This window comes from Sesamum indicum, linkage group LG2 (assembly GCF_026168435.1).
Source record: "Sesamum indicum cultivar Baizhima isolate 11 linkage group LG2, ASM2616843v1, whole genome shotgun sequence".
Taxonomy (NCBI): domain Eukaryota; kingdom Viridiplantae; phylum Streptophyta; class Magnoliopsida; order Lamiales; family Pedaliaceae; genus Sesamum; species Sesamum indicum.
The window spans coordinates 14,063,832-14,084,999 of record NC_142658.1 but is presented as its reverse complement, the minus strand read 5'-3'; the positions used below and the strand labels follow the sequence as shown (position 1 = coordinate 14,084,999).

The following is a 21,168-nucleotide window of genomic DNA, read 5'->3' as shown; positions in this document are numbered from 1 at the left end:
CCGTCAATGTTGATGATCCATCGACATGTAGACTCCAGGAAGGTGTAGAGATACCTGCTTCATCATAACCAGCTCTACAATGAAGTCAGCTAGCGCCTGTGCCTTAATGGCTGGTCTTGGTTGAAATTCGACACCAAATTCACTCAACTCCACAGCCCACTTGACCATTCTTCAGGAGACCTCTGGACTTGAAAGCATTTGCTTCAGGGGGTGATTCGTCAATACCACTACTTGGTGCGACTGAAAATACGGCCTCAATTTTCTGGCTGTGGTGATTAAAGAGAGGGCTAGTTTTTTGATTTGGGAGTACTTGGATTCGGCCCCTTGCTGCATCCTACTGACATAGTACACCGGGTGGTGCTCTCTGTTTTCCTATTGTACCAAAATCGAGCTAACCGCATCTCCAGAAATTAGCAAATAAAGGTAGAGGGTTTCTCCAGTTCTTGGGTTTGTCAATAGAGGCGGCGAAGATAAATACCTCTTCAGCACATCAAATGCTTCTTGGCTAGATTTGTCCCATTCAAATTTTGCCGCACCGTGAAGTATTTTGAAGAAATGTAGGCCCTTATCCGCAGACCGCGAAATGAACCTATTCAGGGAAGCCAATTTTCCGGCGAGCTTTTGCACCTCTTTGATTGACTTGGGAGAGCGCATATTCATGATAGCGCTGATCTTTTCGGGGTTCGCCTCTATACCTCTTTCGGAGGTCATGTAACCGAGGAATTTTCCGCCCCGCACCCCAAAGGTACACTTGACGGGATTCAACTTCATGCCAAAAGCTTTTAAGATTTGGAAACACTCTTCCAGATCCTTGACGTGATCTTGTTCTTTGACACTCTTAACCAGCATGTCATCTATGTATACTTCCATGTTCCGACCTATCTGGTTTTTGAACATGTCGTTGACGAGCCGTTGATATGTTGCTCCGGCATTCTTCAGGCCGAACGACATGACATTGTAACAGAAGATCCCTTGGTCTATGACAAAGCTCGTATTCTCTAGATCTTCGGGTGCCAACGAAATTTGGTTGTATCTTTGATACGCGTCACGAAAACTTAACAATTCACATTCGGAGGTCGAGTCAACCAGCAAGTCAATTCGCGGGAGGGGGACGGGATCTTTTGGACATGCCTTATTCAAATTGGTGAAGTCGATGCAGAGACGCCATTTTCCGTTTGGCTTCGGGACCAGGACGACGTTAGCTAACCACTCCGGATATTGCACCGGGCGTATGTGCTTCGCTTCCAACAGTTTATCCACCTCTATTTGTATTGCTTGACTTCTCTCCAGTCCGAATATCCTTTTCTTTTGCTTCACTGGTTTTGCTTCGGGATTTACATTGAGCTGGTGAGTGATGACGCCGGGTGGGATTCCATAGAAATCCGTCATGCTCCATGCAAACATTTCCTTATTTTCAACCAAAAATCGTGTTAAACTCTCCTCAGTAGACTGACACATCTCTGTACCTATCTTTACAGTCTTCTCGCCATCTATGGAGAGATGGATTACCTTCAGTTCTTCCACGGCTTCGACTCTCTTTTCCCCACAAGGTGCTCCCACGTACTCTTTTGGGGGGTCTGTTGTCTCTCGCCTCCCATCAGTTATTTTCCTCTTCATTTTTCAATTGGTCGCCTCATCCGTCTTCTGGCGAGATCTTTTAAGTGTATTCATATAGCACTCCCTCGCCATTCTCTCATCCCCTATCGCTTCCCCCACACCATCAGGAGTGGGGAATTTCAGCTTTAAGTGGAAAGTAGATGTTATCGTCGGAAGAGGTTCAGGCTTGGTCTCCCCAAGATGACGTTGTAAGCAGATGGGGCTTTCACCACGAGAAACTTCACTAATTTCATGGATCTTTTTGGATGAGAACCGAGGGATAATGGCAGCATCACCTCCCCCATTGGTTGGATCATGTCACCGCTAAAACCCATGAGAGGGGTGTTCACCTTCCGAAGTTGTGCGTTATCAATCCCTAACTGGACATATGCATCATAGAATATAATATCTGCCGAACTTCCACTATCCACCAAGATTTTTTTGGCCCAGAAGTTAGATATTGTGGCGGAGATGACCAAGGAGTCATTGTTTTGATTCCTTGTTGGGTCTAAGTCTTGTTGGCCGAATGAAATCTCATTCTCTTGCAGCGATCTAATGGTGTGAACTTGGATGGGGGTTTGCGCGTGACTCCCCCTAGCTGCTCGAGTGAGGGCCCTTCTAGCATTAGTTGAGTCGCCCCCAACGGGGCCACCTGAAATCACGACGATGACCCCTGCCGTGGGGAGGTTGTCGTCGTTCCCAGCTTGTTTGGAGGTTGAGTCCCGAGGTTGGTGCTTCGATCCCCGATTGACATATTCTTTTAAATATCCTCTTTGAATCAACTTTTCGATCTCATTTTTCAAATGGTGGCACTCATCCGTTGTGTGCCCTCTGTCTCGATGGTAACGACAGTATTTATCGGATTTGAGCCTCTTAGGATTGTCCTTCATTTTTTTCGGCCATTGATTGATCAGTCCCTGCCGCTCAGTTACAACTAATATCTCCCCTCTGGGAGCATTCAAAGGGGTATAGCGGGCGAAACCAGCTGGAGGTACGTGTTTGCGTTCCTCCTTCTTCTTCGACTCTTTCTCTTCTTCCCGACCCTTCCTTTTGTTGTTGAATGAAGGATCCATCGCGTTCGACTCCTCTATGCGGATGTATTTTTGTGAACGCACAATCAAATCCTCCATAGTGCTAGGGGGTTTGCCGGCTATAGATTCCTTGAATCTTCCCGGTTGTAGATTCTGCTCGACGATATTGGCTAACAACTCTTGATTGACGTGAGGGACCTCATGAACTGCATCTACGAATCTTTATATGAAGTCTCTCAGGGTCTCACCTTCTCTCTGGCGAACAGTGAACAGGTATGCCGCTGTTTTCGGGATCTTTTTGTTCATTGAGAAGTGGTGCAAAAAACGCAGAACCAACTGCTCGAGGCTGGAAATAGTTCCAACGGACAGTTGGTTGAACCAGGCCAACGCACGCTTCAAAAGTGTAAAGTGGAAGACTTTACAGTATGCGGCATCACTCAGATCATACCAGTCAATCTTGGCATAGAATTTGTCTAAGTGTTCTTGTGGATCTCCTGCCCCGTCATATTCTGGTAGATTCGACACCTTGAGACCGGCTGGGAGCGCCTCGGCCAGAATATGGGAGGCAAATGGGCTTCGTCTTGGAGGCGCCACAGCCAACGACAAGTAGGAATTCTCGGCTCCCCGAGTTGGTGGGGGGCAGAAGATTCTCGGTTAGGGAGATTCCGATCGCGAGTTTGTGCTACTTCGGGTCTAGAAATCCGACTGTTTACTTCCTCTCGCCTCTGCTCCTCCTCCTCGGGAACCGAGGATAGTTCTCGACTTCTGCGAGGGGAAGGAGGGGGCGGGTTCACTGGTTGTTGCGCCACAAATTGGGCCACGGCTTGAGCCGCAGCTCGTGTGGATGCATCTCGAATCAAGGCTAGCAAAGCCTCCTGTGTCAGCTGAATCATTGGCTCTCGGGGGAGGCATCCAGGGGGAGTACTCCAGTTGGGGGTACAGCCGGAGATTTTTGATGTGACGAGGGGACTCCCCCATTGAGGGGTGTCTGCTGGTGCGTTAGGGGGGTTACCTCTTGAGGAACTGACTGTTCGCCAAGGGAGTTCTGTTCCATTCCGTTTGCCTGGACTTCTTGGATTGCATCTTAGATCGTGTACGTCACAAGCCCGGGACCTGGTCTGCATGCTCAATGTCGTGGTAAATAGTTCCCACGGACGGCGCCAATGATGTGGTTGAGGATTTTTGTTAAAGGATGAAATTGGGATTTTACCATGACGGAAGTGCTTACCAAGCGAAATACAATTTTCGCAAAATGTCTAATTTTCATGAGAAAATGGGTCTTGTCAATGAATAGTAGCTTGAATTAAAAAATTAGTATTTTGGTATTTATAGTGGTATGGGAGATTGTATGGTGTGATGGGTTCTATTTGCTTATGGTGTGTCTCCACTCATCTAATTACTTTTTTACCCTTATAATTTATACATGTTTTTTTACTAATGTATATCATCCTTCAAACCTTGCAGCGCCAAGGCTCCCATACTTGATATCTGAGCATTTTTGGCCGGCACTTGGAACACTCGGCAGTGGCTGCAACAAGACGGCGTCATCCTCGCACCTGTAGAAATCATCGAAGAAATTCCAGAGGAATGAGCTCGAAGTAGGGCTATCCGAGACATAGCCTTACGGGCAAGGATCTTTTTGTGCAACCCCCAAAGGCTCGGATAGTTGAAGGGCGACAATATGATCGGATTGTTCCTTGGAATCCCCTTCTTTGGTTTCAGGACTGGCATCATCAACAGAAGTGGAGTCTGAGTCCACCTGCTGGGTAAAGAGTTTACAGAGATCGTCCTACATGTCTTCATAAGCATTCACGTAGCATTTGCCGATGCGGGATTCCTGCAAATAGAAAGTCATACATCACAAACAATATAAGTGCACATTCTCATGGTTGTCCGCGATATACTAATGTAACAATATGTTGATAAAATTTTTAAAACAAATAAATCAGCTTGTAGAACTCCTTCCAAGTTGAGTCAAGCGTTGTCACGAAACGTAGCCTAGTGTTGTAGATAACATCCCGGCGGGCAATTAGCTTCCCAAAAATATCGTGTCTCTCGTGTAGGAACTTGACGACGTACTTTCCCAAACCAAGGTCAATCTTCACACCGTGACATTTATGGACCGCGTCCAATGTATCAGTTATCGAGAATGTGTTCTCATGATCGTGGTGAAAACGACCTTTCTTCGCATGATTGAACAATTTACTAACAAGCGTTCTCTCCATATCCTTTGTCTACTTGGAACAATAGAACATGTAGCGCTGGTAGTAGAAGCCGTCGGGCCACATCATTTGATATTTCCAGAAAAAGTATGTTGGGGGGGTGTACGAAAGAAAGAAAGGATGTCGCAAATCAAAAATGAAAAATTCAGTCACATTTATAGTGGTAAGCTGGGGATTATGATTTGATGTTTTGGCCAATGGATGGAAAGCACTATACAATTGTCAGTGAGAACAAAGTGTAAACTCCCTAGTAATTAAACTGTCTGTTGCATTACATTAAGGTAGATGGGAGTAATTAATCGCAAAGTGTGGCAGTTGTGTAGGATATGACGGGCATTAGTAGTAAATGCATATGCAGCAGATCTATTAACCATTGCAGTCTGCCGACATTTTGAAACTATCTCATCAAATTTATTCACAACAGCAACACCCCAATTAATGCTTAAAGTTATGTCACATTAAATGAAATAGTTAGTGGATGGGTAGGTGGATGAATGAATGCACTACACAATTTAACTGAGGGATGTGGGAATATTCTGATTGAATGCAAAAAGTACAGGTGCAAATGTTTTAATACATATGATGATAAGTAATGCAAACATCACCATACAATGGAATACCCCAGTCGTAGGTGCAAAGTGAAGTGTTGTAATTGTACAGTGTACTCATAAGGCACAAGCTTATTTAACCCGGAAGATCAAGAGTAGTAGGAATTTTCGGTAATATATTGGATTAATGTAATAACGTATGGAATACAAAGAATGTGTAATGGCATTTGTGTTGCAGATAAGGTAAACCACCATAAGATCACATTATTAAATTGGACTACAACGATATTAATAAGCAATGGAAAACATAACAATTATGAAAAATAATTGGAATTTCTGCATATACAGTATGGAAGAAATAGTTAAATAAAAATTAGACCGTACGATTGATGAGAACTTATTTGTAGACTGCAGCACATGTGACAATAAAAATTGCATAAACTAAAGCGTGGATGAAGTGCCTGAGCTAACAAAAAATTATACACAGTCGGAGTGATTAAGCAAGGTTAGATATTCAACGCAATAAAAAGAGTTATTAGCCAAACAATGATTAAGACCATCAAATAATTTATTAATGTACAACGGTGCATCTCCTCCGCCTGTAGACGATCATTCAAACGTTTCATCTGACTTTCATACTCGTAGATACAATTCAACAGTTTGGGAATGATCTCTTTTAACCTGCGGCATATAGGGGGGACCACCCATTGGAACGTGTCGCTGTACTGACCCTGATTATAAAGAATGGTACGTGATGCATATATATAGATGTCTTACATAAAGGAATGGGCAACAGTGAAGGAATGATTCGTACACGCTGAGAATAGCATATACGAATTATCCAGCGAACATTGTATGCACATGAGTAAGTTCGTATTGAAATAACGAACCTCGTTACCCGAGCACCCACAAAATCTTCGACCCGGATTTAGGGTAGTCCACGAGGTGTGTAAGAAAACATCCCTACCACAACGGCAAAAACGAACAACAGATTCGTTTGACGCAGAAGAACGATACCCACCCCCCGTTCTACCTTCGAAATCGATACTACTAAAATCATTTTTGGAGTGAGCGCTATCGATCTGAAATGCCCTAAAGAGTAACAGTGTAGGGGTGCAACATCGTGACATTAGGAACCACATGGTAAGCTAATCATCGGATATTCGTAATATGTATTGATAAATAATGTAGCAATTAACGCTAACGCATAGGAAAATTAGACACTAGTCAGAGTAAGGAAAGCATACATTCTGAGGTAAATGGAATAACGCATTTCACAAATAACATTACACGTACCAGGTGTATGACAAATTTTTCACAAAGAGCAAAGCATTTAAAATTGAAGAAATTACAACTAACAGAGGAAAGAAAGTATTGTATGTGTTGAGTGTAGTAGTAGGTGAGCTATAAGAAAAGCACAAGAAATTTCAAATCAGAACTGCGGACATAAAGGCGGGTAAACAAAATGAATAAAGAGTAGCAATTACCTTTGGGAATATGTTTGGAAATGGTTAGGAATCCACGGAAGTCGCCGACTGCAAGAAAGGAATACGAAAATTCAGAAACCCTAAAAATCGAGATAAGGGGTCGGGTAAAGATTACAATCGATACACATATGACGTTCATGCTTGCAGAGAATGTTTGGATAAGGTTAACTTACCGCGAATACGGTGGTTGAAGTCGTCGATTGGAACGGGTAGGAGGAAGGCTCCCTTTTCGCGGCAGAACGATGTTAAAGCAGAAATGGGGGAAAGAGAGGGAAGAAAAAAGACGAAGAGGGGGGCGGGGGGCATCTGCGTACTGTAATTTCTCAAATTGAAGGGGGCAAAAAGGTAATAGTACTAATAAATTGTCGGTTTAATCCATGCAGGTAAACAGAATTTTAAGGATACAATCCGAATTTTATCCGAGGAAATAAACAGTTAAGCACTCCATCCCATTTGGCACAATCCAACTAACAATCCAAAATGAATCTGGAGGGAAGATACAGAGTGCAACAAAGTAAACACGGCCTTGAATAATAGGTGGGGATAATTGCATACGACACCTATTATTCAAAATTTATGAAAATTATCATTATGTGAAAGATATAAGGAAAAGTACAAGCAATTTTTTTTAATATTATAAATGAGCAAATTATCACTTAATAAAAAAAAAATAATTTATCTCCCTATATTTTTAAAAATATAGCAATTTACCCCCTATATTTTTTTAAAATGAAGCAATTTACTTTCTTAGATATGGAGATAAATTTCATCATTTTAAAAAATACAAGGGGATAAATTACTATAATTTTTTTATAAAAAAATAATTTACTCATTTATAATATTACTAAAATATATATTACCTTAAACCCGAAAGATATAGCATAAGATTAAACCCTGAAGTTTTTATAAATGTTATGCACCGACCGTTTTATCCTTTATATAATATCTTTATTTTAATAGTTATTGGATCTCTCTTGAACACACGTAGCATCATATGATATAATCAACTTTTGACAATTGTTAGATCTTAATTTTTTAAAAGCTGAAAGGCCTATATTTTAATAGCTCTGGAATATATAATATACACATAATATGAGAAGAAATAAATAATAAATATATCTTATAACAAATAACATGAATAAATAATATATCAACACATATATAGTAAAAAAGAAAAAAATTAAGCCATTTCGCACTACCCGAACACGGGTGATTAGCTTTTGACGAAATGGGGTTTCGTGCGAAGGTTCTAAAAATATAGGGGTTTTTAGATTATAAAATAAACATAAAAGAATTTTGCACAATTTTACTATAATACGAGGGTAGTTGTACTAGAAGAATTATAACATTTAATTAAGATTAATTATCATGACTAATAAAAAATAGTTATAGTAAATAGTTATTGATGTGGATCACACGATGGTTGTTGGTCGTGATTTTTTCAAAAGTGGCGAAAATATTTGACATGACTAAAAGCCATGATAAATATTTTGACCATAGCTCTTAGCTGCGACAAATATTCTTTTTATGGTGGAAAAATTAACTTTTTTCATCGATTTTATTTAACTGTAATTAATAATAATCATTAATTATAATTTTCTAATATAGCCACTAATATTATAATTAATAGTATTTTTTTTTTCTAGTGCTATGAAATACATAATTTATGCTTGTGAAAAGATATAAATTACTATTAGATTCATTATCAGGGCACATCCCCGTATACGTTGATATAAACCTGGGTGGGTCTTATTTGAAGGAAATAGCCCATTAACCAAAATACCCGCCCAAAAATTAAATATTCTGTTCGAGTGAAATAAATTATTATTTAAATTGTTATTAAATTTTATTTAAACTTAATTTGTTTATTAATCTAATTGTGCTTAGACGAGCTTCTTAATTGGATTAAATATGAATGGAACTGAAATAATTTGATATTTTTGAGAATATGTTTTTTTATTTTTTTCATTAATCGAATTGAGTTTAAGTCGAGTTTGAAAGTTTATCGAAGAAAAAGTTTTGTTCAAGTTTGATTTGTTAAATTTAATAAATCGAACATGAATGGATTTTTGCCAATCGATTTTATCCGAATATCGAGTAGTTTAATTTACTTTTAAACTCTATGTCTTATTGGCTGAGCTGTCCCAACCGGACCCAGGACAAAAAAATGCCTGGTAGATCTAGTCGGAGGGGGGGGGGGGGATCCAGCTCAGTCTCACCTCAGAGTGGACTGTGCCAATTCTAGGAATTAAAACCTGAGATCATCTCACCTCAGTAACCCAGGAATACATGGGTTGGCCACGCCTAGTGGGTCGGTTCTCCGGCCGTCGGCTGGTCCCTGTTTTTCTTTATGCAAATCGGCACCAAGTTTTGGTTGTTTCTCGATCCATATTTACATGTTATGAAGCTTACGAATTGGTTTACAGAATCACTCAACTGATATTAGAACTGTAATCGAACATACATATTTGTTCAATCCAAGAAAATGGGAAAAAAGAATCAAACAATTAATAGAAAATTACATTGACATCCTTGAGATTTACGTATATTACAAAAAGTATCTGATTATATTGTACTCCTACAGTCATCGTTACTTAGCAATTTCCTTACAAATGGTTTCTTTGCGAGAAAGATATGTAAACTATGACAGCAAGGAACATTAGTATAATTATCCGAAATGGAGGACTTTTTGTGGAATATACTAAAACTCAGGGGTAGATTGTGCAATTATGCTAACATTGACCACCATACCTTGCCATAATAACTGTCTTTACATTCTATAATCAGAAAATTCTTTATCAAATTAGGTTTGGTCGAATCAAATCAATAACATAATAAGTGTGATACACTTGCCATATGATTAGTCACTTTTTGAACTGTATACAAACCACACAATAAGTATATTACACTTACAGTATAATTGGTTCAAATTCAACCAAACCCAAATTGAATTAAACTTTCCTCGTATAATCAAACCAAGTATACATAAACAAGAGAAAAACACAAGTAATTAGAACTCTTATACATGCATTCTCACTTATCTCCTGTCCGCATAACGTTTGTAAGGATTTTGGATCTTATGTGCCTCCAAAGCACCAAACACACCATACATACTACTCTCATCCTCACCACCATGATTCTCCTCATCACTTTCCTGATCAAGGGCCATCAAATCTTCACCATACTTGACACTTTTGATCCTCATATTAGTCCCTTTGGCATTACCATCTTGTCCCTTGAGAAGGGCCACCACCTCCCTCATTGTCGGCCTCTTATCCGGCTCGTTTTGGACACACAACGCAGCAGCGTTAATGGTCCGTATCAACTGATTCTCATCAAAGTTCCCACGAAGTTTTGGGTCCACAAGGTCCTTAAACCTCCCTCTAGTGATGTGTGGCTCGGCCCATTCTGTTATTGTCCTCTTGATGCCACCAGGGAGCTTCTCGATGGGCTTCCTACCTGTGATGATTTCTAGCAAGAGAATTCCAAAGCTGTAGACATCGCAACTCTCGGAGACTTTTCCCCACATAGCGTACTCGGGTGCTAGATATCCCAGCGTGCCCTTTACACGGGTCGTCATGTGGCTAACGCCTTCCGGGATCAGCTTGGCAAACCCGAAATCAGCCACTAAGGGCTCAAAGTTGGAGTCTAGAAGCACGTTGCTTGCTTTAATGTCTCTATGGATTATATGGGGTGTTACCTCATGGTGCAAATACCTGTGTATTACTGATATGTTAACTCAGAGTTCTTGAAAAATACACTTCCAATTTGCCGATGGTAAATACATATATATAGTTGAAACAATTGACATTCTTACAGTAAGCCCTCAGCAGATCCAAGAGCAATCTTCATTCTTTTCTTCCAATCAAGCTGAACTTCACCAGCAAATTGGCCATGTAAATGGGAAAGCAAGCTGAGATTAGGCATGTAATCATAGACGATGAGACGTTGATCACTCCCGGCACAATAGCCTCTCAGGCCTAGCAGGTTCTTGTGCCTCACCCTTCCCAGTACCTCTACTTCCACAGCAAACTCCATCTCAGCCTTGGAGTTCATGGACTTCAATTTCTTCACCGCAATCTGCATTACAAGCAAAAATTTACTCACCAGTTCAAAATTCCAATTTTTCAACACTCATCCTAAATTCTGAGCCAATTTATTGGAAAACATTTGAACTAAAACCATAGATAAAAGTATAGGCTCAGAAATATACTTGCAACAGGTATTTGCAACGGTAAAATATTGCGATGGTTCTCCACAGCTCTTGAGACAGACATATATGTTTGTTGCTTATTGTCAAATTTTAGATGAATAAAAAAAATATGGCAAAGTTTGCAGCTTGCGATCAGTTTTAGGATGAAACCCTCTTGTTAGAGAATATTGGATGATACCTATTATATATTTTTCAGATATATGCATACATCGGGTACGACGACACTTCCCATTGTATTTCTTAAAAGTTACAATCGCACATGAAATAACACCTACCTATATTATATATAATTGAAATATCAACCGCGATAATAACAAGGGAGCAAGATTCCTTACCTGAAGACCATCAGACGTTTTGCCCCAATACACACTTCCAAAACCTCCTTCACCAAGCTTGTAATCCTCACTGAATCCGTTCGTGGCCGTGTGCAGCTCTTTGTACGTGAAAATTCTCCATGAAGCACTGTTGTTTTCGCCCCCCGACGTCAACCTAAGGAAAGATCAGACGAAAAGAAACATAGAAACACAACATAAATTTCTGCTAAATGTGTTGTTTCGTAAGACAAAGCACTTCATGAATAGTTTGCATACCCTTCTTCAACTTTTTCAGAGCCACAGCAACTGAATGATGATCCCATAATTTGAGAAACTGGGATTTTGTTTTGGAGTTAATTTTTCAGTTAGGGTTATGGTGCGAGGAGGACGATTGATGGTCTTTAAAGCAAATGTTTGTCATCTTCAACGGTGACACTGCCGTCCTCAGCCGGCTGGTAATGTAACTGATGTCATGCTAATTGTAAGAACTAGGACTGATAACATATTATCAATATTATAGAAATCAGGGAATAAAAATATACTTGACAAAGTCTGAAGTCCATGTTTACACCTGTGGCGCCATTTGGCTTTAAAGATGTTCACGTGGATTGCAAATTCAGCCGTTCGATTTGAGAATTGGGCATCGCCACCAATTTTAATCATGTAGCGTCAAACATAGACACAATTTTAAATATTTACATTCACTTTTTTTTTTTTTTAATCATGATAAATCAATTACAATTATAATTATTTATATCGATACTAAAATCTAACAAAAATTATTAAATTAATCATATTCTACCTAACAACACCTACTATTACAGTAAACAAACCCCCTACCATGCAGTAGACAACACTCTTACTATGCAGTAAACAACATTCCATGCATATGGCGGAATTCGAAATCGTTACCTCCAAAATCATGAGGTTTCAACTTCGCCAACTGAATTAGGCCTCATTGGCAAATATATACGTTCATTTTAAGAATGTTTTAATAATTGAGATTTAATTTAAAATATAGTAGGACATATTAAAATTCATTGGGCGTATAAGTTTAAAAAAGTGATGAACGTTTATCAAAATTAATGCAATATATAGTCAATATGGAAACCTTTATATATATATATATATATTTACGAGAGAAAACATATTCGTTAGGATTAATCCCAACTTGATTAAGTGGAGATAATGCTATTTTTTTTTTCTTATATATAATTACTTGGATATATAAGAAAATTGAGGTAATTTTTTTTTCTTTGATAGATGCGATCAATTACATCATCAGAAAATATCAAAGGTTAATTAAGTACAACAAGCCAAATTTTCTCATTCACTAAAATAACACTAATTTCATTAATAATATCTTAATTTAGTGGTTAAAACTGACGCCCCATAAATAAGTTTAAGGTTATTGGTTTGAATTACATTAGATGTGTGGGTATTTATCTAATTTTATATGAATTTATTGTAATTTATTTCATTATGTTGTATTGATATATTTATCAAATTAATGTATTGCACAGTTGCTCAATTTATTAAAATATTAATATAATTATGTAGTATGACTTCTATCATGTAATTCAGGGACATACCTGTGATAATAAATATGTTTAAAAAAACCCTATGAAAATTAAAGTATCACTTACATTCCTATGATATAAAATAATGTTCAAAAAATCCTTCCATACAGAAGTTGGGCCACACGCGCTTTCATTGCAAATTGGCTATGAAAGTACTTTTTTTTCTTTTTGTATTTTTTTTGCCCTTCTTTCACATCTAATATATATAATATTATATATATTTATTAATAATAAAATATTATCTTATATAATAATTATTATATTGTTTATATAATAAAATATTATTTAATAAATTAATTAAAAATTACAGTAATTTACCTTCCTAAATTTTTTAAAATGAAACATTTTACCTCATTAAACAAGGAGATAAATTACTTCATATTAAAAAATACAAGAAGAATAAATTGCTATTTTTTTTTAATAAAAAATAATTTACTTATTTTTAATATCACAAGAGCGTAAATTGCTATTCATCCTTTTAACTTTTACTGCAAGGACACCAGCATAATAACTTGGAATATTGTGCTGTCTTTAGCATAACAAGAACAAAATGGATATTTTCATATCTCCGTCTAAAGATTACATAATTTGATCGGGCTCCAAAGATTACTTCCGTATATGAAATTGGAGAGTCCTTCAGTCCACTTCAGACTTATAACTGCATATTAATTCTGCAAGGCAAAACCATCACAAAAACAGCCTGAATACCTTAGTAAATCTTGAGAAGAAAAGGATTGTCTCCAATGAACACTATCAAAATAAGCCTGAGAATTTAGAGCACATCCTACATGAATGGCGCTTTTACTCCCCCATTAGAATCATCAAGTTGATGCCACCATTCCCAAGCAGGCAAATCTACACATCATATTACACAGTCACGGAGGGCCGACATAGAGCGCAACTCGCCGCTATCCATGCACTCTGGCAAATGTGGAAAAACAAGAAATGAATTTCTATTCCAGCGAAAACCTCCAAATCACAAAGCTTCCATTATAATCATTACCGGACTGAATAATCTAAATACAAAAGAACTACGGAGTGGACTATAATTTGCAAAGGATCATGACATCTTAAATTTTAAAATCCAAACTAATTCCATATTCATGAATCATAAATCTCAGCAACATGATGAAGGACCATCACAGTCTCGGTGCTGTCAGGACATCTTGAAATCCAACCAAGTTGATGACTTCACGACTCAAGAAGCAGCAGCTGGAAATCTTAATGAAGTATTTGATGAATGTTCGTGGTTTTTGGAAAAAGTTTCCTTAGTCCCGGGTTGTGACTAAATTCTGTAACAAAACTTGTACTACCAGCTGATATATTATTTAGCTTGTTTGTTTTCAAAAAAGAAAAAAGAAAAAACTCAAGCCTTAGTGAACTTTGCTGATTCATTGCATAATAAAACATATCATACGTTATTTTTCCCAACAAAAAGTAAAAAGCTCTATTTAAGATATGTTACTATAGGCTTATGAGATTTAATTATTTGGATAGCATCTAAGTGGAATACGCAAGCTTGGTTACACAATACTTTCATTATCTCATTTATGATGTGATCTATAAAAATCAAAATGTCAGCAATCACACTTGGCTAAGAACAATGTTTTAAAAGGAAAAGGCATGGCGCAATGCGTTCAATTTTAGAAATTATAATAATGAACTAAGTATTTGAAAAATTATAGGAAACCTTACGTAGAAATGCTTTAGATGGAAAAGGCATCAATATGATACATAATCAACCATTATAGCACAATAACTGATTAAGCATTAGAGAATATATACATATTCCTTAGAAACAAAGCAATATATACCTTTGTTAAGTAAAAAATATAAAACACAGAAATTTTATATGAAGGTTTTATTAAATACTTACCTTGAGGTGCCTATTTGTTTGCGAGTTTCTTGATCCGGAAATCGTCAATAATACGGTTGAAAAGACAAGCTAGCGAGATGGTGAGCATGTAAATTACTTTGAAAATGAAAATAGATGGCGAGGCCAGCATTTATCTTGTATCTTGAATTTGTTCCCTTTCTGCAAAAGGGGAAAGAGGAAACAAAGAATTGTTCCATTATAGACACTTGTCAAGAAATACTTTAGTAAAAAAAATAAAGATGGACTTGACAACATGCGGTAAACTCTTCAAATTTGATTTCACAAAGTCAATTAAGACTGCTTTCAAGTAATTCAACATTTCCCCCAACAAAGGTATAACCATTTTCTTGAACAAGCATGGAAAAACAATACCTGTCAGTTGATTCTGATACAAGTCCCTCCAAATATCATCATGAACCAATCAAGTTCGGCCAGTTGCTTACGGGAACGCATGGCAGGAATGTGAATGACAGAATTTTCTACCTTGATGTAAATTACATAAATCAAATTCAAGAAGCTAAGATTTCAGTTCTGCAAATTTTTGTCTGACGATGGAGGAAAACTCAGATTCACCAATCCAAACCAATCCCTCAACCACTCTTTGCCTCACTCTTATGTATGGTATAAACCCTCTTTCAGTCATTCTTATAGCAAACTTTCCTGCCAAAACAAATTGTCGACCCTCTAAGCAACCCTCAAGAGCCAACTCATAGCCCTCAAATCCAATATGCACATTTTTTCTTTCTAGAAACTCAATCATGTCAACTGCTCTCCATATGTCTCTATTAGCCCGCATTGCATTCACTACTTTCACAATTGTTTCCTTCCTTGGATTCAATCCATGCCTACTGACCATTTCTTTCACCATCTCTACAATGTCACCAGTCCTTCTAAGCTCAGCCATTTCACTGATCAATGTACCATAACTGTCCAAATCTGGAATGCAACATCCCCCACCCATTTCCCGCAAGACCTTAACAGCTTCGTCAAACTTATTAACTTTGCAAAGTGAAACAATAAGATAATTGCAAGTCCCACAGTCGGGAGAATATCCTATTGAATGCATTTCGTTTAGGATACTCGAAACACTCCGAGATCTCTGTCGGCCCTCAACCCACGCCTTGGAAAGCAAGAGATGAGTCTGTGGGACAGGAAGACAGCCAGAACGGAGCATGCGTTGTATGATGGCCAGCGCCAGTGGGAGAGGATTCCGGCTCTCAAGAGTGTAAGTAAGGAGACAGGAATAAGCCACACCTAGTCGTGAACGGGGCCGAATAAGGATAAAAGACTGTAGAATTTCATCAACTACACGCACCTGATGGCTTTCTGAGAACATAGAGAGAAATGAAAATGGATTTGGAGTTTGGCAAGAATCTCTAGAGGCATTGAGGAGCTCAGGTATTTGTTGGTATGTCTTGGCTTCAACTGCTGCCTGTATGGATTCTTCAAGAGATCTTTCATCTCTTTCTGGAGAGGAAGAATGAAGCAACGAAACCTAAAGAAAAACACAAGTATGAAAGAGCAAGCAAAAGCCATTCATTGGAGAACAAGTCAATAATCTTGAAAGAAACATAGAAGTTCAGGCAACAAAATTGATCGCCCAATTAGGATTATAAGATGAACAACGTTTCATTTTGTCTCTTCAGAGATATTTTTGCAATTTCCCACTTCAGCATTGCCATTAAGAGGCAAAATTTTCATATATGCAGAATAGTAGGGAATTAATCATTTTACATTGACACATTTATTTCACCCTTAAGGGCTGTATGACGATTTTCATCTTTTTTAGAAGCTTTTCTTTCAAGAACATTTTTGCTTACTCTTGTAATTTTAGAGATGGTAGTATTGGGATTTGTAAGAAATAGAAGAAAATTATTATAACATTATGTTTTTGACATTATTTGGTTAGCTAAAAAATAAATGCACTCAAATCCGTTTGTATCAACAATCCTATAATATCCAACCTATTTCAACCTACCTCACAAAATCTTAGGAACCAACCCAACTAGTATGAAACTCCATGTCTCCACCTCTACTTATCTGCTTTGGCTTTAAACTTTCTATCAACTCCTGTATACTTCATGCGTTCTCTATGCTGGTCTCAGTGTAGAACAGAGAGGGCAATGTGCTTTTGGGACCCATGTCTCCAACCCATTCCAACAAGTTTTAAGTTGTCCTGCGTCCTAAGATTTTATGTATCGATTCAACTGGTTCGGTTTAGAGCTTCAACACCAAAAGATTAACAAAACCTCGGGCTTACAACAACTACAAAAAAATTCCTAAAGAGATATATAGGCATGAGAAAGATGAAAAGATTTGTTTAGTCTCACTTACTTCAGATCAAGTAGGTATTCAAGCTTATCATTTAAATTATAACAAAGATGGAACATAAGTAAAACCATGGGTTCGAATTAAGAAAGTTATCAGCTGCTTTCCCATCTTTACTGTTGTCAAACTTAATCTTCACAATGCATCATGTACTGGAAAGCTTATGATCTTGTATTCACTTGCCTTTATTTTCAAAAAATTTTACTCCGGTAGCAGATTTCTCCGGTAATGTAGTGACCAATAATGAAAGGATAGGTTTAGACTTTAGAAACCTTGTAAGGACTGTTGAATTTATTAATTAAGAGAACTAGATTGAAATTCCAAACAACTACCAAGTCTCAGAGGGGAAAGATCTCTTGACACCTCCTTCCTCCTCAAACTGCATTGGATAAAAGACATGGGCATCAAATTTATTCGCTCTCACTGGTAATCAGCAATAGATTTATCTCTGCACTCCTCTGTGACATTTTGAAGAATTAAAATTGTTTTTGCAAAGTGGAGTTCAATGAGAAAGTACCTAGTCCGTGAAAATTCGATTCCAAGGAACTGGGATAATTAAGTGGCTTCATTCATATGCAGTTGGAGTTCCATGCTGATTTGTTCAGAGCACACATAAAGACTATAAGTAATACTGGAAAATAACAGATAGATGGACCTGCAAATTAGGTCTTCTTGCAGACAGCCATCTGGTTTCAGTGTTAATATTCAGAGAACAATGGATTCTCCCATTCATGTGATAGCCCTGAGTTAGAAAATGAAATACAAGGTTAAAAATATTAGAACTCTGTCGTCCTCCATCCTAATAATACACCCTTGTCCATACATAAACCAAAGTTAGAGAAAGGTATGTCTAAGATTCAGGACTGAAAGGTAACAGGTTCTGAAGCAATCAGATTAAGGTGTAATCTGTGGCAATGAAATACAAAGAAGCATGAGAAATATACAGCAATAGAGCAAGCAGAATCAACACTTAAACCAACAATATCTCATGTCAATCTTAAGTTTAAAGTTCAGAAGCAGAACACAGATGGTGAGACAAAGTAAATGCAAAGCTACATGCACTGAGAGATAGACAACTTTTCCATGTTAATGAAGTCCTGAATCATAGTTGTTAAAACTAGTGAAACTTTTTATGAACCATGCAACTTCTAAGCTTTGCCCGTTTTAAGAATATCTTACTATGTTTCTTATCCCAGACTTGGCTTTTTCTGCAACATCTTCTTCTGTGATTGTTTTAACATCTGTAGATTCATTATTTCGACGAGCAAATAGTCTCTTGTTCTGTTTACATTCTTTGGTAGCTCTACCCCAGTCTTCAGCAGAATGTCCAGGAGGATGTAGTCCATAAGAAACTTCTCTGTTATCTTCTTCTCTCCTTTTCACCTTTCTATAAACCAAAGGCTGCTCCCACTGAGAAGATGCAAAATTGTTTCTTGGTCTATAAAGCATTTGGCTTTCATTTTGCTGAAATGTACTGTAACTTGATCTTTGGTTTAACTCAAGTAAGTCGGAACTGAGAGTCCTTTCAGATAGGAGACCATGTGCACTCTGGGCCACTCTATCTTCCAACCTGAGAAATGGTACACGCAGAATGTAAAAATACAGCAGTACGGCTGATTAAGTAGTATACAACCAAAGACATTGCAGCAAGATTCCATCTTTCCAGGATAACAAAAGAATACTACCCATTCCCAAGCCCCGAGCCCCTGTATTTCCTAACAATATACAAATTTTGAAGCAAAAGAAAAACCCACCGAGTTTATGCTCAAGAAGCAAGAAACTATTAGCAAACTCCACATACACAACAGATGGGCAAGTGAAGAAAAAAATATAACACCTCAAGAACAGCCTAAACTGAGTGAATTAGAAAGAAGCCGAACCAGGATGAGACTCTGCTCAAAGAAGAAAATGAGTAAAACACCCTACAGGAGCGGCAAAACCGGAAATACGTCGGGCAAGACGCGGAAGCCCTGAAAGGGGCGATCTGAGCAGAGAATCCCATTTGAAAAAATTAATTAACCTGAAAAAATTGAAAAAATACGGCTTGAACCAATTGATTAACCTGCAAGTAGAAGAATTTCATTAGTGATGTTGTTTGGTATAGAATCCACATACTTTACACTATCTACAAACAATATCACTTTGCTATGGTTTCTTATTAGTAAGGCACATTCGCTATAACATCAAGGACTTGACATCAAAATGAAGTGAGAAATGCTGATCACCAAATAAAAAAGAAACAAGTGAAAAGACATGATGAGTACATTTCTACATTAACAAACATAATTATTAACAGTTTAACACCCCCATAAGCAAATGTATAAAGAAAACACATAACCAAACTACACTATGTTCAACAAGAAGCTATCTATCAGAACTAGTTTGCAATCACAAAGCAAACGAAGCATATATAGAAACTACTGCTCCTCACCACAGTCAATAGACTACAGAAACCAAGTCACATACAAAAATACTGATAGATGAATCAAAAAAGAACCTGGCTTAGATTTCTTAAAACCAATACAAATATGCTATCACGGCCCAAGGCAGAGTTGTGAATCAGCCAAATTGTTCGTTTTTCAACATATTTTCAGCAAAAAAATGACTATTCTGATGAGAAGAACATAGAGGTGTTCAATGAGGCATTTCAACAAACACCTTCAAACCATTCAAACTTCTTCTACAAATGTAAAAAAGATAACGAAGAAGAAATATTACCTGACGTCGGAAAAAAGTTGTGTCGAAGGCGTCGGAGCCGCCGCAAGAGAGAGGCTAGAGATTGCTTTCTTCTTTCTTTTCTTCAGCTAACAATGGAGTAGTGCATCACTACAATGATTTACTCTGCCAGCCTAAGCACAATAAAGAATCCGATTACACCACTTCAGCTAACAGTCGAAGAAAAAATAGAAGCGACATAACCAGCAGTAGAAAAAATAGAAGCAACCGTGTGTCAACAGAGAAAGGAGGATTACCTGGAAGCCGCACTCGTCGCTGTAGAATATTATTTAAAGTAGTGAATACTTCTTGATCTCGATTCATTTAATAGGATTAAGTTAATTGTGTATATATAATAAAGTAAATTAGAACAGGTTTAATTGGATTAAAACAAGCTCAAGAAAGAAAATATATCAATTAATTTTGTTGGAAAATTTATTAATGAATTTTTGAAACTTCATTAGAATAAACTAAATGACATTTAATATTTTCCATGGATCAAAACTTAAATACATATTTTGTAGGCCAAAATCAAAAGAAAATATAAAATTAAACAATGATGGCCCATGCAGGTCTCGAACCTGCGACCTTCGCGTTATTAGCACGACGCTCTAACCAACTGAGCTAATAGGCCATTGACGAAGGCCCATGAATTTGTAAGCTAATTCTATAAAATATCAATAATCAAACTTGTTCAAGTATTCCCCACATTTTTAAAATATTATTTACATTTAATTATATCTTAAAAAATCAAATTTAAATGAATTCCAATTGAACAGAAAATAAGTCTAAATCAAGTAACTCAAGTCATTTTAAATATATTTTATCTCTTTTTCACTAACGGAGTCATGCTCGAACTGGATTTCAGTGCTCTCGATATGAAATTATGTGCAAACTTGATTTATTATGTTGACCAAATTGAATTGAAATAAATTTTTAAAAATTAATCTCAAGTCCATCGAATAATTTAATTTATTTTTTAATTCTAGTATTAAATTTTGATGTAACAAGTTTGAAGCGGTGGATGACGGATATTAATACGCAAATTCTGCAACTACATTTAAGAATTAGCCTGAATTGTTTCGAGGGTTTTAATCATGGAGAAGTAGAGAACCAATGGCATGCACATACATTGTCCTAAGCAAGGACGATTCTTAAGATGGGGCAATGCAATTTAAGAATACTAAATCATGGATTGTTCAGGTTTCTGAATAGCAGCCTGATTTGATATCAAGGTCGTATCTTTTTTATTCATTTA

General features: G+C 37.4%; 3 protein-coding genes and 1 non-coding gene across 8 annotated transcripts; all 4 read right to left on the bottom strand.

Annotated features, from left to right (window-relative positions):
* Positions 1 to 1,760: 1,760 nt before the first annotated feature.
* Positions 1,761 to 2,726, bottom strand: LOC105155887 (uncharacterized). Its single transcript, XM_011071871.1, has one exon. The coding sequence runs from the start codon at positions 2,724 to 2,726 to the stop codon at positions 1,761 to 1,763; it is 966 nt and encodes a 321-aa protein (XP_011070173.1).
* A 6,904-nt stretch (positions 2,727 to 9,630) lies between these two features.
* LOC105155660 (PTI1-like tyrosine-protein kinase At3g15890) lies at positions 9,631 to 11,891 on the bottom strand. Its single transcript, XM_011071574.3, has 4 exons — positions 11,688 to 11,891; positions 11,433 to 11,586; positions 10,702 to 10,964; positions 9,631 to 10,600 (listed from the first exon to the last, which is right to left on the bottom strand). The coding sequence occupies exons 1-4, from the start codon at positions 11,732 to 11,734 to the stop codon at positions 9,922 to 9,924; spliced, it is 1,143 nt and encodes a 380-aa protein (XP_011069876.1). The 5' UTR covers positions 11,735 to 11,891; the 3' UTR covers positions 9,631 to 9,921.
* A 1,608-nt stretch (positions 11,892 to 13,499) lies between these two features.
* On the bottom strand, positions 13,500 to 20,324 carry LOC105155659 (Pentatricopeptide repeat (PPR) superfamily protein). 5 transcript variants are annotated; one of them, XM_088877813.1, is made up of 9 exons: positions 20,168 to 20,324; positions 19,914 to 20,044; positions 19,076 to 19,257; positions 18,375 to 18,765; positions 17,851 to 17,937; positions 15,240 to 16,362; positions 14,868 to 15,026; positions 13,780 to 13,912; positions 13,500 to 13,662 (listed from the first exon to the last, which is right to left on the bottom strand). In XM_088877813.1, the coding sequence occupies exons 3-6, from the start codon at positions 19,195 to 19,197 to the stop codon at positions 15,385 to 15,387; spliced, it is 1,578 nt and encodes a 525-aa protein (XP_088733939.1). In that variant the 5' UTR covers positions 19,198 to 19,257; positions 19,914 to 20,044; positions 20,168 to 20,324; the 3' UTR covers positions 13,500 to 13,662; positions 13,780 to 13,912; positions 14,868 to 15,026; positions 15,240 to 15,384. The 5 variants fall into 5 exon arrangements, with proteins under 5 accessions (XP_088733939.1, XP_088733941.1, XP_088733943.1 ...); XM_088877815.1 differs by lacking the exon at positions 20,168 to 20,324 and adding an exon at positions 20,140 to 20,164; XM_088877817.1 differs by lacking the exon at positions 20,168 to 20,324 and adding an exon at positions 20,140 to 20,155 and having other exon boundaries at positions 19,076 to 19,179.
* A 146-nt stretch (positions 20,325 to 20,470) lies between these two features.
* TRNAI-AAU (transfer RNA isoleucine (anticodon AAU)) lies at positions 20,471 to 20,544 on the bottom strand. Its single transcript has one exon. It is a non-coding gene; the product is annotated as a tRNA-Ile (tRNA).
* Positions 20,545 to 21,168: the final 624 nt, after the last annotated feature.